The sequence below is a fragment of the Thermobia domestica genome, chromosome 9 (assembly GCF_964235325.1).
Source record: "Thermobia domestica chromosome 9, izTheDome1.hap1.1, whole genome shotgun sequence".
Taxonomy (NCBI): domain Eukaryota; kingdom Metazoa; phylum Arthropoda; class Insecta; order Zygentoma; family Lepismatidae; genus Thermobia; species Thermobia domestica.
Window position 1 is genome coordinate 261,647,206 of NC_137462.1, and position 19,993 is coordinate 261,667,198.

Here is a 19,993-nt window from a genome sequence, read left to right on the forward strand (position 1 = left end):
AATGTTTTATAAATATTCTTTTCACCTACTATTCGCAAAATTTCTTCATTCTTTCTGTTCTAGACAGTTGCTTTTTATTTCTCTGCATAATCTCGTTTCAAACATCTATTTCTTTTTCCGCTCTTATGCCACTTTTTATCTTTATGTTGCAATATCAATGTTTGTTCTCTGCAGTGTATAATTCTCCGTACGAAACAGTTGACGGATCTTTTATTTTAACTTTATTCAGTGGCGCACAAAATAAAGCTTTTCTTTTTTTTTTTTTTAAAAAAAAAAGTTTCTTCTACCATTGTCCTTGATTTTGTTTTAGCGACAGACTAGGAAGAAATGGTCTAGAGTTTTGCGTTTCCTTGTTTGAAAAAGGAGGAGGTAAACCGAATCAGAGACTTAACCTCAACTAATGAAACTTTATTACTCTTTCCTTGTGAATTTTAGTAATACATTCAGTATGCTTAATTTAAATATTTTATTTTAAAAAAATATTTCTAAATGTGTCTTTATAAGCAACTTGATTCCCCATTGATTCATTGTCTTGTAATGTTTGCTTTTTTCTCATGTGCTGTTGAAACTGGAAGAGTGGACATAGTGTATGGGAAAAGGCAGGGTGTCCTCTAGCCATAAAATGCAACACGAAAGCATTAACTGTCATAAAAGGGAGCATAAAAGCAGTCTTTCATTTCTCGCTTCCATTAACACGTGAAACAAGTGGCCAAGAAGTACAAATTCTGATATATATAAGTGTCGTTACACAAGATCATGAAAATCATGGTATCAAATACTGGTACCCATTTAATATACTAACACATCCTTCAACTCAGTATGGTGTTAATCTAAACCACATATAATGTATGGTTTATCAGGGTTTCAAAAGCGTTTATGAATCATTTATAATTTAAGCATGAAAACATACTAGATTAAAACAATTAGTTGTTACAGAGCAGGCAATATAACATGTACAGTCAGAATCAAAAGTACGTATATACAATGAATTACATGCTTTTTTATCAATTGCTTTGAGATTAATGGAATAATAGTGCAATTTCCTGTGAAGCGATACATTCAGTAAAATTCCGTTTATAATTACCGCACCATTCTAAATCATGGATATTTAGATGAATATTGTTCTGGTTAGCTTACATGAAGACCTTCTCTAACCACCTGAAACTATATTCCCATATATAGTTTCTGGAGCTAGGATTTATAAATATAGGCTTCGTACTTTCCCAATAACTTTTGGGCTGAATGAGTGCAACTTTTATGTTAAGTATAAATGAATTTTTGCCTACTCCTCCTCAACAATAAGGTCGATCATCAAGCACTTCAGGCAATATCTGTTCTGTTGGCAGTCTATAACACTATACAAAATTTTGTAAAATTGTTGCAGGTATAAAGAAGGAAAATCGTGAGAAACCAAAGAAATAAACCCAAACAGACTCTGCTCTCATGTTTCTTTCCTTGTTTGTCATAGTTTTTCTGCTATATTTCTTGAGCAATTTTCACCAAATCTTGCACAATGTTAGGGACTACCAAGAGCAGAAATCTTACTTAAAGAGATGGACGATCAGCCCGGTCTTTGAGGAATAGTAGCCAATCATATCAGAATACTTAACATTGGAATGAGATATTTGTGTCGCAAGAATCACTTAATTCAAAATTTTGTCACTAGAGAACGTTCCCCTGGTAAAGTGTAAAACTATTTTTGAAATAATACATACCGTCTATTTTATACGTTAATATTGATTTAGAATGAAGTTGATAAAACTGTTAACAATAGGTATCTAATGTGTAATTTGAGAGTTCGAGGCTTGTCAGGGAAGTAAACATTCAAACACATTTTTACGTTTAGAGGAAAATTTGTACCAAAGTTGACAACACTCGCAGTAGGCTTGATCCATACAAGGAGGACTAAGGGTGATTCGTCAGTGTTGCCCTGAGCCTTACGTGAGAAGCACGCGTTGGAAATGGCAGTGGCAATTATCAAATCCTGCGAGATATGAAGTGCAAAGCGTGATCAGGTTTCTGCAGGCAAAAGCAAAGAGTCAATCGAAGAACAAATCCAACCCCAACCTCACAATGCGCAACTATCATCTGTTCCTGTTCCTAAAGAAACAGCTTGAAGGAAAACACTTTGACGAGGGGCAGAACAACATGGTCCAAGATTCAGGAGTCGAATTTTTACTATTGTGAGATACAAACACTTGTTCCATGTTCAGAGAAGTGTTGGAACAACGGTGCGACTTACGTTGAGAAATACCCTCTCTACCAGGGTAGTATTCTTTGATGCCAATACATTTCTCGTATGTCTTATTTCTCGTTTATATTTTCACTTTTCTGACACGCCTCGCATTAAGAGTGGTACATTCAAGTAAGCGAGACGTTTCGTTCGTAGATATACCATTTTTAGTTAAAAAGTTAAGAAAGCTTACGAAATGGTACGTGAATACACAGCGGAGCACAACGTTCAGGTTTATTAACATGTATATAGTGTAGTTATTTTTGTAAGGATTTATTCTTGTCGTTCTTGAGAAATGAGGCATGTAACATACTTTTACCTCATAGATTTAATGTCAATATGCGTATTGTATGTGTTGCTGATAAGATCATGTGTCACTTGTCCATATAAATATAATTCTGGAAAAATACATTTATCGCAACATGTAATAATTGACAAGATATGTATATTCATCCTGAATATCACTTTATATTAACGTCGTCATTAATCCCTTTCCTCATCATATCATATGTACGAAGCGCAACGTAAGTTTTAGAGGTATTATGAAATGAGATATTCATTTCATTTTATGGGTAATTTATTTGCCAAAAACTGTGTTACTAGCCTCCAAGGTAGTATTCGAAAGCAAAATTTTCTCTTCCATCTCAAATACAAACTTCCACACATATATAATATCTATGTTTATGGTCGCTCATAGAAGTTTCATAGAAGTTCGAAATGTTAATATTTTTAATTTTGTTCACTAAATGAAGGAAAACAAGCTAAAATGTCAGATCTGCCTCTAGGGTAAATAGTGGGCGAGTCTATTTACCTGAATGATACTTTAATAGCCGTAATATTCGTTAGTCATAACAGTTCGCTTTACGATCACAAAGTTTAGAGAAATTACTTACTTTTTTGTATTTTAAACATTAGTTTCAGATATAAAGATACCTTTTAAAAAGTTAGTATGTTTATTTTGTCTCTCTGAGATCAAAGTTTTGGATTGCAACAGAACACATAGAAAAACATTTTACTTAGTTTTGTTGTTGCCATTTCCTACTTCTTCTGTATGCTTGGTAATACGTATTTACTTTGTTCAACTTACAGGTTAGAAAACTTAAAAGGAAATCAAGAGAAGTCTGGCTTAGAATAGGAAAGAATGAAGAGTTACATGAAGTCAATCGAGAGACTGCTGATCCAAAAATAACTTCTTCTTATTTTATTTTTCAAGCAATCTCTTAAGAACCGATTTTAAATCTAGGAAAAAACTGTAAAATAGTCAATAAACTAAATATGATCTCTAGTCTTTGATAAACATGAAATCTTGACCAAGAGGAAAAAAATAGTCCTATATTAAAGTAGAGCCAAAATCTACGTCTAGACTCGATGGATCAGTGATTGAGTGCTTACCTCTGGTGTGTGGGGTCCCAGGTTCCATCCCCGGCCAAGTAAGTTCGTGCTGACAACATCGTATCTGGGGGTTTTCATGGGATACTCCATTTTCCTTCTATATTCTCATTCCACCAATTCATCCATCATCATTCACATGTCTTAATCATTCGTATCGCTTAGCTTACAGGACATAAGGTGGGACGTTAAACTCAAAGATTTCATTTCATTTTTTAGGTATGAATTTGCCTTTACTTTGACTCTCTGTGCAATTAACCTTGAGAAAATCTCCTCCCTTTGTAAGGCAATTTTACACTTTCGAGCAACGACAGGAAACAACAAATGAAGTGAAAATTCAACATCAACATCCCACGGATATGCATCGAGATTAAAGGAGACAGTGAGATAATAATGAATGAAATGATGAACTGAAGAAAGTGGAAGGAGAGAGGAGACTCATGTACACGGTGTTTGTCCACCACTAAACGCATTTGGAACTCCACACCCCAGAAGTGAGAGTTCAACCAGTGGGCTACAACGGCTTCCAGATTAGAAGAAAATATGGTTATCATCGAAAAAAATCGAATTAGAGATTTCAACTGACTTACATGTTTCGTGATCTTTATGTATTAAACAAAAACAAAAATATTTTCTATGTATATCCGTATGTTTGTCTGTCCCAACATAAATGTACAGTCAGCGACAAAACTTTTTTTTCTATTTGGAAAAAAAATATTTTGGGAATAACCGTAGTATGGCTGAAATGTCCAACGCTTGTGTGGCTACAACGTACAGAAAATTACGTTCTTTTTAATTTACTGAAAACTGTATTCAAATTGACCTTTCGTTCTGAAGTTATTTACGGAACTAATTTCATGAAACGGAAAGAACTTTTGTCCCGGAGTGTACAATCCCAGGGGCGCACCCACAGGATCCGTCCGGTCCGTACGCCCCCCCCCCCGAAAAAACTTTGTTACTGGACATACATTTGTACACCTTCTTAATAAACCTATACATGTTTAACAGAGAAATACTTGATACAGACTAAAGATTTGATTCTGTAGTCATCACCATCTGTGCTATTTCTTTTCTGATAAAAGCGATGTAATTGTATCATTTTTCGCGAGAATATGGATGTCAGTAGTTAAAAATATATTTAGTGTTTACTTTTTGTGTAGAATAACACCCGTTCGGTACTACGTAAACATAGGGTCTTGTATTACTGACCGCCTCCCAAATCTTGCAACCCGCAACAAAAATCTCTGGTTTCGGTACAGTTTCCTAGAGGCCATGCCAATCAACGAACCTAAATCAAATGTTAAACATGAGATTTTTCTTATAAAATTCTTCAGAAGGAATGTACGATTTCTTTTTCTACTTTCCAAAATAAGTGTAGTTTATTGGAGAATAAAAAAAATCGATTCTCTCGAAAATGGCTGACAAAACACTTCTCGAAACAGCTGAACAGATATACAAAAGAAATTGTTGGTCCATGCTTAAATCTGTCATAAGAAATCTAGTGGCGGTGGTTAAACAACGATATGCTGGATGTCGTGGCTGTATATAATCACGTCATATTCCCCTCAACAACTGCAGTTTATTGCAATATACATAATGAAAATATACGCACCGTTGTCGTTTGACATCAAGAAGGAACCATCGATAACTGACGGACCACAACATTTCTGGAATATGATTCACTTGCCCCGGTTTCTTCCACACCACTTGAAAGATCTTATTGATAGGATCGTTGAACAAATCGAATTTTTCGCCCATTCTAAAAATTTCCTTCTGACTTTAATAACCGACCAATATTCAGACGTAAGAAATCTTGATTGACAAGGAATTAAGAAAGCAAGAAGATTGAAAAGATTTCGCACTTTTGTTTTACCAACAATCAATCTTAATGCAGAACAATACTGTTACTTGAATAGTTGATTTCATGATCCCTCCACGAATCTCTGTTGACCAATAATATTACAAATAAGAAAGTAAATGATGGTATTTAAACCCCCCCCCAAAAAAAAAATTGGAAATTCAAGAGTTTCCCTGCCGCTCCCAAGGAGTGGAACGACTTTTGAAAATCATTACTGAGGATACTTATTCCGTTTTCAACATCAGCGCATGTGATGGCTACATCAAAGTGAAATTCAAATCTAGAGGTCACATTCCGACATTGCGAACAAAAAATGATTGTAAATTCCACGCACCTCCTCGTAGTGAGCTCTGGGTTATTTTCAAAGCATAATAGACCATGAAAATAAACTTAGCGTTAGACAGTAATTGAGGAACTATTAGCAATTAGAAAGCCAAATCCTTTATTTTAACTTTGATAACGGAAAAGTTTCGAATAAAATTCAAAGTCAAAACTAATTGACAACATCAATAGAAAAAAAAAGGATTTTTAGCTTAAAATTAATAGTTTTTGGTCAAAAGCATAAGTAAACAGCATAGTAAACCACCCCTAGGGCACGAATTTAATGCATTTGTCATAAACAAAACAATCTACCATAATCCCCCCCCCCCAAAAAAAACATAAAATAGCCAAATAATACAGTCCGGTCCAAAAAGATATCCCCACTGTGAATATTTACTTTAAACGTATATTTTATTTCAGATTTTCAAACAAATTTATTTCTTATCATGGGTTTTAGGTTAAATGGATATTGTAAATAATTCGAAGTATACTTAGGAATAATTCTATTGATATTGCCTCTAATTTTATTGATTTTGTTAGAGAATAGATGTCAGGAAACAGGTTGGCCTGTCTTGTTTAACATATTGTAATATGCAGTAAGTTAAAATTACAGAAAGATTTCATTCCAAAATTTTAAAATTAGTGCAACAATCAAATTGGAGATGACATTCGCGTCTTTTTAGTTTACAAAAATATCCCCTAAGTGTCTTTGCTAATCACCATTTCCTGGTCTTTTCCGCTAAGCACGACTTCTCGCTCGAACACTTTCCCGCCATTTTCAGTCAGCTGTTGTTGCCGAGTGATGATTTTTCAGTGAACTGTTGTTCGATTCTGAATTTCACAGTGCTGTAGAAGTGTATTTGTGTACTTTAATATTAATTTCACTCTAAATTTTCAGTGTTTACATCATGGGAAAGGCGAAAGACCTGTCTCCTCGGAAGCAAGGAAAAATTTTAACATGGAATTCGGAAGGGATATCTAACAGGGAAATTGCTAGAAGGCTACTCATTGATCATAAAACAGTTGGTAACATTTTGAAATGTCAGGCAGAAACCGGAATGTCAAGTTTAAGGTATAGATGTGGGCGTAAAAAGAAGACAAACGATTGCCTCTGTAGCACAATCAAAAGGATTGCTAAGCAAGATAGGAAATTAAGTTCCAGGCAGATTGCTGTTAAGATAAGTGAGGAAGTAGGGGAGTCAGTTGCACATCAAACAGTGCTCCGACGGCTTTCTGACATGAACATTAAGAAGAAAAGTCCTGTAAGGAAGCCACTTTTGTTACGCAAACACTTACGGACAGAACGCGATTCGTAGAAATGTTTGAAAACTGGACAGCCGAAGATTGGAAGAAAGTAATTTTCTCAGATGAGAAGAAATTTAGTGTTTTTGGGAACAATAGTGGTGTGAAATTGTGGATGGAGCCTGGAGAGAAGTTGCAGAAAGAATACATCAAAGAAACAAAAAAGTTTAGTGATAGTGTTACGTTGTGAGGAGCGATGTGTTCAAAGAGAGTGGGAAGATTGAAAGTGTGCGTTGGTTCAATTGATGGTTTGAAATACTATCAGATATTAAAAAGGGAACTCTTATACACAGCCAGGGACCATTTCAGTGGAGTTTACTTGAGACCGTTCATTTTCCAAGACGATAATGCTGCATGTCATCGCTCGAATATTGTTAACAAATGTGTGTCAGATCTTGGTATCCAGAGATTTTGGTGGCCTGCAAATTCACCGGACCTAAACCCTATTTAAAATTTGTGGGCCATTATGTCGACTAAACTAAGCAAATATTGTATTAAAGGGAACTAATTGAAAAAATTGTTCATGTGGGTATCATGAAATCGAGCCAGGCACTTGTGACAATCTTGTTGCGTCAATGCTGAAACGAGTACAGGCACTGAAACAAGCTAAAGGTCATCACACAAAATACTGAAATCGATGTCAGATGTGTAAAAAAAATGAAACTATGTAGTAAAATAAATTGCGAAACACATCATGCACAATCATGTTCAAATAGTCTCTCATTATAGTAGCAAAACTTGTTTTTCAGCAAAACATTCAAGTGGAGATATTTTTTGGACCGGACTGTAACATTTTTGTGAAATTGTTGTGCGTATTGCATACCCAAACCACTATCAAAACTTCAACATCGATGCCTGCCAACTAAACGACCTCCAAAACTCTTTTTTAAAAAAATAGACGCCTTCTTGGTCACAACTGATTACTTTTCTGCACTATCCTCGTTAACATTTCGAAAAAAGTTTTTTTTTTCGATACACCCTATATATTTATTTTAAATGCTTGCAATAAGGAATTTTGCTACAACCTTGCAACCCGAAACTTGTGAGATTGCACAAACTTGCTAAATATCTAAGGAATCTTGTAATGCAGACTTGTGTAGATCTTCAAATGTACTTGCACTCTCCATATGTCTACTGGCTAGCGCTCGCCTTTGGTGCACGGGATCCTTGGTTTGATTCTTTGTAACAGAACATTGAAATTTCAGCACATTACGATAATGCAGATTCATTCTTAAATTGTAGGTCTGCGTTCCATTTAGCCTCTGTGTGAAACTTGAATCAACAACAACAGTAAGATTATCATCTTTTAATGTAGCATTCACTAAGAGGTCTTGCCACCACTGCTATTGGAGATGGATTAAACTTACCTCCTTATGCACCTCGTCAGTAGCGTATTTAGGATTTTGTATCGGGGGCTATACACAACGCGGGAAAGCAGGGGGCAATTACCCACATGAGTTTGAGAATGAAATGTATTTTTATCGATTGTCCATTAATATGCTAGGAAAAAACGTAAAACTCGTATATCTATGGAGAATCTTACTGTCCCAGGCAAATCTGAAAAGACGCTCTTGCAAAGACATTTTGAATATTTATGCTCTAATTTCATTTAACTGATTTCATTTTTAGAAAAAATGGAAATGTTTTATCTGTACGTTTTAACCTTAAAGAAAATGTTAAGTTGAAACTGAAATATACTGATTGTAGTTTTAATGGCAAGAATTGCAGACTGGTGGATTTTATGTGATATGATACAAAAAAATTAGCAGTGATTCTAACCTTTTATTCTATTCATAAAAGAAAAAGGAAGCATCCTCTTGGCCTACCTTATTTCCCGGGCTACTTATTCCCTCCTCCTGATTTTATTTAATTCAAACATTTACCTTTCTTTATAACTAAACGATGTTAATATCTCTTTGCTATAATAACTAAAGTCCCGCTTCGCTTATCAGCTCCTCTTAGTTTTGGTGTTACTGACGACGATCGACTTGAATCACAAGTAACAACCGTCGAAAGTTAGATAGGAGAAACGAAAGAATGTAACAACTAAGAACAAGAAATAAAAGAGTAGAATGAACGAAAGAAAGAAAAATAATGAAGACAGTTCTTACATGGAAAAATTTCACAAACACAGTTTTATTTCTCAACAAAGAAAATAAGAAAATGGAAAGTCAATGTAATGTTTAGAAATAGTAAGAAGGATATTGTTGTACGTGGAATGCAAAAAACTAACAAATTTGCTTCGCGGAGGGAGGCTTGAGCCTGATAGCCTCCTAAATACGCCACTGCACCTCGTATATGTTTAATCAATGCCGATTGTGCTTACCAAAACTGCTTCTTGAACATAACACAAAATCTTAAACGATCCTCTTAGAACTAAAAATATAAATCATAAGATTACAGGGTACTGTTTGTAACATGAAGAATTATATTCTAAGGTTGATGAAACCTTCAAATATCCACACAAATCATTCCATTCCTTTCAAACTGTAAACACACTTCTCGTTTGCTCCGAGTAATTTGCAACTTCTGGATATTAATTTGGATGTAAGTTAAACCTTAAGATGAATTTCAGTCTATCTTTTGTTTTCTCATCATATGCATTTGGAATCAGAGCGTGAACGCAGCCCTTAACACGTAAACTTCTGTAATAGAAGGATTTCCCTTCTGTAAACAAGTTCAAATTACCTGCAGTTCAAACTTCAGAAGATCTAATTTTCTGCTCTAGCCTACAAATAAAAGTATAAAATCTCATTAATGACATAACGTTACTAAGTAAATATATACTAGTTATTAATATCATATTTCAAATTTAATACTACGAACAAATAATTTTAGATAACTTTATATTGAGTGAAAATTGTATATAAGAAAAGAAATCTGCATAATTTATATTATATTATATAAAATAATATAGTAAGTTGTGACTAATTCTTGAAAACCTAAGCCAGATTACTACAGGTAGACACTTGAAATTTGGACGGAAACTTCTTGAAATAGTTCTTGAAATATTCATCCTAATGACAGGCATGCATCCAGAAATTTTTGTTGGGAGAAGTCCAAGGTTCGGGAGGAAAGTCCAATAACATAAGAGACTATCTTTATGTAGTATCGAAATGGTATTATTTTAGAGCTAAAAAAAATAGGTAATTTTTAGATAGTGGTACCTGTATGCTCACGAAAAATTCCAAAATTAGATTGTTTTTATCAGAAAATTAATAGTAGACATGATGAGTAAAGTCAAATCTTTAGTCTATGTCAGGTATTTCTCTGCTAAACAAGTATAGTATTATTAAGAAAGTGCACAGGTGTATGTCAAGTTACGAAGTTTTGGGTGGCTTTTGTCCGGTGGACCCCCCTGTTGGATGCGCCCCTGCCTCCTTTAATCGATGCTTCTTATTTTCTAAAACTTTTCTTCTGAAATATCTTTTAACTGTAGACAAAAAAAGCTGCTACCGCTATTTCTTCAAATTATCATATTCATAAAATGAAACTCAAAATATATAAGCAACCTGATAGCTGAAAAATGTTTGTTACCTATATAACCAGACATGAAGGTGTATACGACAGACGTAGACAATAAGTAAGGAAGGAAGGAAGAAGAAAAAAAAAGTAAAGCAAAGAAGAACGAGATGAACGAGTTTTGGTACAGACAGTTAATTACTTTTTTAATCAAACAGTTGAGTCGTAATTTTCAAAATGAAAGAAGGAAATAGAAAAAGCAAGATGGCTGACGGAGGTTGAAAGAAAAAGGGGAGAGTTGTGTGGAATTGTCACAGAAATATTGGAAGAATAGGAAAAAGAAAAGACTTACAAGTAACAATTTTTGATGTAACTAAAAGAAGGGAAGAAAATGGAAATTCAATTTTGTATTTAGCTATATATATATATATATATATATATATATATATATATATATATATATATATATATATATATATATATATATATATATATATATATTCAAAAAGCCCAATATGAAGAAATTTTAAAATTGAAGCTACTTTAAGTAGAATGAAGAAAGAAATTACGTTTCGTAACGATCAATTATATTGAAATAAAATTTTTAAAAAAGAGAATAAAAATGCAAATCATGATATTATTACATCACTTTAGTACCAAAATTAGACTCCAGTAATTATAATAGGAACTGACAAATTGAAATACAATTTAATAAAAATGATGTAGGAGTACTTTCTTTCTAAATTAAATTTAAGAAGGTTAGTGACCTTACGAAATTTAAAACTAAAACCAAATTGAAAAAATGAGATTTCATTCTTTCTTCACGTTGTGTACGCACTCCGTGACGCATCTATATCTATATCTAATAAATATATATATAAGATATAATAGAAAAATGAAACAACACTGCTCGAAAAGATAACGCCGCTGTCTTCACCTTAACACGATAATTAGGCTAACCCTTCCCGTTGACTCAGTACAGGTTTGAACTTGCTCCATTTGCTATACAGTATTGTAGAGAGCGCATTACAAAAATACACTATAAAAAATTTCATAGGTAAATTTACAAAAAGAAAAAAAAATGGTGGCAATCTGTTTGCCAAGCTCTATGTAAATGAATTTACACTATAAAGTAAAATTACTATTTATAATATGAAATGGTGTAAAATTACATTTTTATCTATAGAAATATCATATTTTCTTATATATCTATATATATAAAAGAGAACGCACAAATCCTTTGTTACCTCATCACGCTAATACGGCTGAACCAATTTCTTTTATTTTTGGGGGGTTATTAGGATTTGGACCCTAGATGGTTTTTATCATATCACTTTAATTTTTAATTACCAGTGTCTTGAGATAATTGACCATTCAAGTGTCCATAACGTACAAATCCTTTGTTAGTTCATCATAGGTAAAAATAAACGTATTTATATGCAACCCGCATGACCGTGTCACTCGGCGGGTTAACATAAATGACAGGCGATATAATGTTAACATTTACTGCAATCTACTATGGTTTTTATCATATCACTTGAAAGCGAAAAAGTAAAAATTATCTAAGTAACAAAGTTTATTGCGTTCCGGGGTGACCGCAGCGAAGCGGGGCGGGTTAACATAAATGACAGGCGATATAATGTTAACATTTACTGCAATCTTCTATGGTTTTTATCATATCACTTGAAAGCGAAAAAGTAAAAATTATCTAAGTAACAAAGTTTATTGCTTTCCGGGGTGACCGCAGCGAAGCGGGGTGAACGCTGCTAGTTTTCTTATAAATTTACTGTAAATTTGTAAAAAAAACAGCAAATTTTGCAATTTAATCTAATTAAATTTATATCATCTTACAAAATGAATGGTAAATGATTTTACTCTGATATTTGGTAATTTTAACTACAGAAATTTTTCCATTGTAGACCGGCAAAAGTTTGACCAACGTTGTGACATTAAAGTTATCTTAAGCTTGGCGGATCCGGTACTATGACTTCTGAAAAATTACAAAGGACGTATAGAAGAGTTCCCTGTGCAGGGCACAAGTCCTTCTTAGAAACCTGAGAACAAAGTAGGAAACGAACCTCGTGCGGGAAAACTCTCAACCTGAAAACCGAATGACATTGTGCAAAACTTTTTTCTTGACAGTCGGGGGATCGCCCACGAGGAATTTGTGCCATTAGACAAACTGTGAATCAAACTTTTTATCGGGCAATCTCTGAAAGACTCAGGAAAAGGGTGGTACGTATATGACCAGACACTGCACGCAGTTGGATTCTGTATCACGACAACGCACTATGTCACACGGCAGTCTCCATCAATGAATTTTTGGGAGAATAAAACATTTCTGTGATTCCTCACCCGACTTTATTCCCTGTAACTTCTTTTTATTTCCCTTGCTCAAAAACTACTTGAAAAGGGCGCTATTCAGGTACTCTGGGTAATATCCAGAAGAGTGTAACCGATGAGCTGAAAAATGTCCGGTACAAGTTTTCCAGCAGCAATATGAAGAATGGAAACAAAGCCTCTATCGCTGTATAGCTACCGGAAAGAACTATTTTGATTGGAATAACCTTGATTTGTAAAAAATAATACATTTCGTCCTTAACAGGAAATCAATTTCATTACTTTTCTAACACACACCTGTATACAACGTACACGAAAAAAAAAAAATGTAACCCTCGAGAACTCGCAGCGCGGTCTTTTCGACCGCACCTATAAATATTCTTTGATTTTGTTTAGTGACTTTGAGCAAACTTCCCCTCACCCCCTCTAATCCTTTTCCAGACTGTATTGTTGCAACACACCACCGCTTTTGGCAAGTATACAATTCATTTAAAATTATGTAATTTATTCCTTAACGTCAAATTTTCAAATTTTACAGCGCGGTCGTTTCGACGGCGTGCGAGTTCTCACGTGACGGCCTGTGGGCGAGTGCTGAAGGGTTAAAAAAGAAAATACCTCGTTCAAAAAACATCTACTGTCTAAATTTTCACTTAATGTAGCGATCAACGAGTTTTTTTTTTTTTTTTTTAATATCTTCCTCATAGAAGTCTGCCACTTGTAATAACCAATAATTAACGTTCGTTTCCACATCTTCATCTGTGTCTAAACACTTGCTGCCCAGAAAGATCTTCAGATGGTGGAACTGGTAACGGTCGTTGGGCTCAGGGTCTGGGTTCTATGACAGATGACCGAATTCCTCCCAGTCAAAATATTTGATCAGATCTTGAGTTGCTGACATTTTTAGCCCTTCTTTGGACAATCTGAACCATTCTCTCACTTTACTGTCATCATTGCATTGTCACCTTACATTATACATATCTGGTGATAAATATTCACAGACATCAATTTTCTTGTTGTTAGGAACCTCTGACTGACGCTATTTTACAGTCGACGGAACGCCCGATATTCTTAAAGACGTTAATCTCACACTAGAAAGCGTACAAACTGACGTCATGATGCAAATGGCGCCAGACTGTGCGCAAGGAATGGCGGGAAACTACGCGCGCGCACTCATTCTCGAAAGAGCTCGAAATTTCAAACAATATTCACAAGCAGACTCTTTAGGAAATGATCTTTGTACACACATTTGTGCCAATTGTGTTGGCAAAATTTTCAGGGCACAAATGGTTTGTATCATTGTATTTCGGTTATCAAATTATCATCGCCTGTAAAAATCTACCACTGAAATATTTATTTAATTTCTATAGAAAATGCGGCAGGAGGAGCGATGGATTATTAGTGGTAAAGTACTCACGTCTGGTGTTGGGGATCACTGATTCGATACCAGGCCATATGACTTCGTGATTAATGGTATTGTGTTCTTGGATCTTCTACAACTTTCCCTGTTTACTTTCATATTCTTCCATGATCATTCAATCTCTTTTAGCAAAAAGGGCATAAATATTGGTCGTTAAATTTAATATAAATTTCATGTAGATATTATTTTGTTTCGTTGTAGTTTATCTTTTTAATTCACTTTTTGTTTAATGTCCCTCCTCAGGAAAGCAAACTTTTACCTATGCTTTTTCCGGCAATCCAATCCAGAATTCTCGCGTCAGAGACAAAATCCCTAATCATTTAAGCAAGGTGTAGATTTTATTTCCTCAAAGCAAATACTTAAAGCTGAAACGTGGATATCGGAATTTCTCGGAATCCTGAGCATGGCTTGTTGAAAGGGAAGAAAATATATTAATACGATCGTCATAAAAAGAAAAAGTACGGCCATAGCAATGATTATTCCTGTAGATGGTCGTTAAAAATCGTGACGTAATAACTAAGAGATTCAAGGGTGTGAAAAGAAAACTTCGCGTCATATATAGCATCAAGATAAAGTATGTGAGAACATTCAGTGAAAGATCTGAGGGAACATCTCATAACAAATGTGTCAAAAGCGTTGGCACACGAATTCACAGCAAGTGCACTGCAAGCCATAGAGTCTAACAGCTCTCAAAGTACATCTCGTTCTTCTCTCTTTGCAAACGTGTCTGGAGATTTTTATTATTCTTTTCACGTGTACAGTATTTTGACAAGAGCATTTTTGCCAGAAATGTGGAAGACCTGGCTTCTTTTCAGAGATCGAACCAAAACGAAAAAGAAAGAAGAGAAAAAATACAGCTGAAACATAAACAATAATGAAAAGAAAGTGTTCATAAACTGAAATTTGCCTATAAAATTCACGCTAACTGCTTCATATAAAGTTATTACTTAAGACCACAGAAACTCTATATTAATGTTCTGACTAGATTGATATGCCTGTGTGGTACCAGTGAGGAAATAAAAGTCGTGTTCTGGCTACTGGTTTTTCTTGTTTCTGATTTATTTACAAATTATAATCTTGTACATGGATTTGGGATATGCTAATGGACCTTTTTTCACACGTAACGTAAAATACTAAAATGCTTTAAAAACTATCATGTGGATTGTGGAAAGATCCCTCGTACCAATATTGTTAGTACGCACGCCTTTGGAACAGAAGACTTGAGTTCGATTCTCGCTGGAAGCTCATAATACCATGTTAAGCCGAAGGTCCATTTATCATACAAATCCGGTGCTGAAAAGGTATGTTAAAATTCAAATGAATCAATCAAGCAAAACGAAGAAAATGAAATGAAATCATGAGTTTAACGTCTCATGATTATGCCTCTTAAACCCTTAAAAGGCTAAGGGAGACGATGATTAAAACAAGTGAATGACGATAGAAGAATTGGTGGAATGGGAATGTTGGACGAAATGGGAGCACCCGAGAAAAACCACGGACACGAGGTTGGCCATCACAAATTTACTTGCTCGGGAATCAAACCAGGGATCTCATGCACCAGAGGCAAGTGCTCAACCACTGAACCATCGTGCCCCCAAGCAAAATGAAGAATTAAAATAAAGAATGGAAGTCTTTGAAATAATGCCACAGAGGAATAGTGAAAAGTTAGATGATTTCTCAAAGATATCTAATAATAATGTTTGAAAAATTAGTGGAAAGGAAAGTATGAAGAAGATGATTTCGAAAATAAGAAAAGCAATATAGTTGCATATTATGACGCCCCTAGCTAAAATGTTCGTTCTTTGCATGGTAAGAAATAGTTTGTATACTAATCTGAACCCTCTTTGTCCCACTTAATGATACTCATTTCAATGAAAGTTAATGATAGAAATTCGTACTTTTACCTCTTCTCACCTCCACCCATTCTACCCTCATGCCGATGGGGACCGAACTTGAACTTAAATGGCATCGATTAGTCACTATTCATCTCAGCAACCACGAAACGTATGAATTGGACACTAATACTAGTTGTTTTCGATTATTTACACATGTCACCTACTTCCCACTCTGGCCCATCACCTCCACACTGATAGGGTAGAACGTGAAAGGAATCTGGATTGTCACTATTCACTTCAGCGACCCGGAAATCTATGGATTAGAAACTATTATCGCTCGTTTTTGATTACTTTTACATATCACGTCGTTTTCTCACCCGGTTAAGCCGCTTTCCCATGATTCGATCACAAGTAAGAACACTTTCTCTTTTACATATCGGGGCCGCGGTGGCTCAGTGGCAGAGCGTTCACCTCTGGTGCATGGCGTCCTGGGTTCAATCTCAGCTCACACCATGTGGATTTTGTGATGGACAAACACCGCGTGCGTAGGCTTCCTTGGGGTTCCCCCGTTTCTTCCCACTTTCTTCGTTCCACCATTTCATTCATTTCTCATCATCACCGTCTCCTTTAGCCTAACTGGCATAAGCATGGGACGTAAAACTGAAAGATTTCATTTCGTCTTTTTTTACATACCACAGATGAGTGAATCACACTATTGGCTATATTAAAAAATACACAGAGAAATGTAGATTCTGAAATATACGAGTTAAATATAGTAATACAAAACTTTCAAGAAAATGAAAAATGTAACTTGGGATAGGAAAGAATGCAAACCTCTGTCAAATCCATCGAGACACAGATGATCAAAGAAGAAAGTGAAAAGTAGAAAGACAAATAGTAATCATTTTTTTCCACTTCAGAAAGAATTGATTTATATTTTAGGGATTTGTTAAAATCAATAATTAGTTTTAGAAAGCTAATCTTTTCCATGATTTGTTAGTCTAGGGTTGTTCTAAATTTCTGAGTTTAATAGAAAAACCAGGAGCGGATTAACTCATAGCGGCCGAGGGCTAGAAAAAATATGTGGCCTCTCCTGACTTCGCCTAATATATTTCTGTGAAAGTGCCTTGGGAAAGCTAAGGAAATATACGAAGTAAGTTATCGTGGTCAAAAACTTTACCCAACTCCACGCATACAGACTTTATAAACAGACGGAAATTGTTGACATTATAACAATAACAAATATTTTATTGTTTATTTTAGCCCACAATCCAGATAATATATCAACACGGGCTAACTTCATAAATGTATACATATCATTTTATGGATGTTATCTTTTATTATTTTATCTTCTTACAATTTCATTAGAGATAAAATTATTTTTCTTACATTGTCATTTTATCTATATATTCAACAACATATAATCTCCTTTTTATTTTTCTTCTACCAAGCAGTTTGTATACATTGAAGCACCGTTATCCCAAAATCAAAATACAAAAATAGAAGTAATTTAACGCAATGATACACGATATCGTTGTATCAATGACTCCCGACGGACTTCTTTAATTGTTTACAATTCAAGAAAGAATCCTGGACCGTTACATATTTATACATATATGGATACATTACTTTCCGAATAGCCCTCGTATATATACTTTACAATACATATATATTAATTTCATTTCATGTCATTCTTATATTTATTTAATAATCATTTCCACTCTAATTGTATAAAATTATCGATGAAGAGGACTAAATTTTTTTAAAAAAATATGATCAATTTATCAATTATTTAGGTCCTAACATAGATTCTTCAAATCAATATTATGGGAGCTCATTGACAAATCAACTTAGTATATGCTGACATACTATATAACTTACTAGCAGCGTTCACCCCGCTTCGCTGCGGTCACCCCGGAACGCAATAAACGTTGTTACTTAGATAATTTTTACTTTTTCGCTTTCAAGTGATATGATAAAAACCATAGAAGATTGCAGTAAATGTTAACATTATATCGCCTGTCATTTATGTTAACCCGCCCCGCTTCGCTGCGGTCACCCCGGAACGCAATAAACTTTGTTACTTAGATAATTTTTACTTTTTCGCTTTCAAATTGCAGTAAATGTTAACATTATAGCGCCTGTCATTTATGTTAACCCGCCGAGTGACACGGTCATGCGGGTTGCATATAAATACGTTTATTTTTACCTATGATGAACTAATAACAAAGGATTTGTACGTTATGGACACTTGAATGGTCAATTATCTCAAGACACTGGTAATTAAAAATTAAAGTGATATGATAAAAACCATCTAGGGTCCAAATCCTAATAACCCCCCAAAAATAAAAGAAATTGGTTCAGCCGTATTAGCGTGATGAGGGAACAAAGGATTTGTACGTTCTCTTTTATAATATAGATTTCTTCCATTTATGCGTAAGTACAATGCTAATAAACAATATTTGTATCAATACATAGATGTAAATTGCATAAAATTCATAAAAAATATGATATATAAAGTAATTATAACAATACACCAAATGAAATAAATAAGACTTAATTAAGATCATATTCAGGATCAACACAAATAAAGAAATTATTATATTAAGAACTAGCAAGGTTTAAATAGATTAGAATATAATATAATATGTTTTATTTATTCTAGCATATTTATCATAACTTTTAGCAAGCAATATCCGTGTTCATACCACAACTTGCTGCAACTTAGTATCCATTATTTTTATTATCTGTATGGAATTCAAACAAAGTATGAATAACAAATGAAATCATTACGGTATTTAAAGTGAAACAAAACAAAAACCAATTGAATATGTTTTCTCGGACGCCACAACATTAGCTTAAGTTACATTGCCAAAGGGTTCGATTAAGTTGCATTGTACACTATATACGATCCTGCCTATTATGTACTTCAACGGTACTCGGATCCCTATTTTGTGAATTCCTGCCATCTAGAAATCTATTGCGAAATCTATTTTGGGTAAAATTAGATCTGTCATTCGCTTGGTTCCAGAAAGCATTATGGTTGTTATTTCATTTCCTTCTAAAATTAGATTCGGTTCTACTACCGGTAAAATTAGGTTCAACTCTATTTTCATTACCATTGAATCTGCTATTATTTCTCGCATTACGAACACCTTCTTCTCTCACATTTATGTTCCAAACTGGTACATAATTGACTTGATTACAATTATCATTTGCTTGATTTCGATTATTATTAACCTGTAACGTAAATTGACTCACAAAATTTTGAACTATCATAATAAGATGATTAAAATTAACACATTGCGCAGAAATCAGCATTTGTTGTAACTTGAAAGGATTTGTATTGAGGCTATTACTTTTGATTCCGGTTGGTATGGATTAATTAATTATAATTCGTTGTACACAGATATGACAAAATCAGCAAGATTTCGGTCCACTTTCGGATTAAAATGCCGATTCCGAACTAGGGCGTCCCTATTGGCCAACATGAAGTCATTCTCGAAGTTAGTAAGCAAGGCATTCTTAAAATTCAAATAATTACGTAAATTATTTTTGGTTGCCTTGAACCACACAGAGTATGGGGGTAGTAGAACATGAGGCAATATTTTCAGAAATTTAGATTGATCTATTCCCATTAAATCACATTCATCTTCGAATTTTTCCAAGAAAGTACTGGCCGGAATGTCGTCTGTTTTTCCACTAAATTTCGTCAAAGACCTAATCTCACTAAATCTAAAATGATTAATCTTACGAATGTGCTTACAACGATTGGAGTTTACATGAATATTTCTATTACGATGATGCGAATGATTGCTTCTTCCATCTATCAAAAT

The 19,993-nt window shown here is 34.4% G+C and overlaps 2 protein-coding genes across 3 annotated transcripts in view; both read left to right on the forward strand.

Annotated features, from left to right (window-relative positions):
* Window positions 1–19,993, forward strand: part of SPR (G protein-coupled sex peptide receptor) — a 2,424,528-nt gene that overhangs the window by 26,921 nt on the left and 2,377,614 nt on the right. The gene's annotated exons all lie outside the window — the stretch shown is intronic.
* Window positions 6,710–7,117, forward strand: LOC145661205 (uncharacterized). The gene has a single exon (XM_081726659.1). It carries the CDS (start codon window positions 6,710–6,712, stop codon window positions 7,115–7,117), a length of 408 nt encoding a protein of 135 aa, XP_081582785.1.

What these genes read in the sequence shown, in the direction of transcription:
- LOC145661205 (XM_081726659.1), top strand. Translation starts at nt 6,710, where the DNA reads ATGGGAAAGGCGAAAGACCTGTCTCCTCGGAAGCAAGGAAAAATTTTA.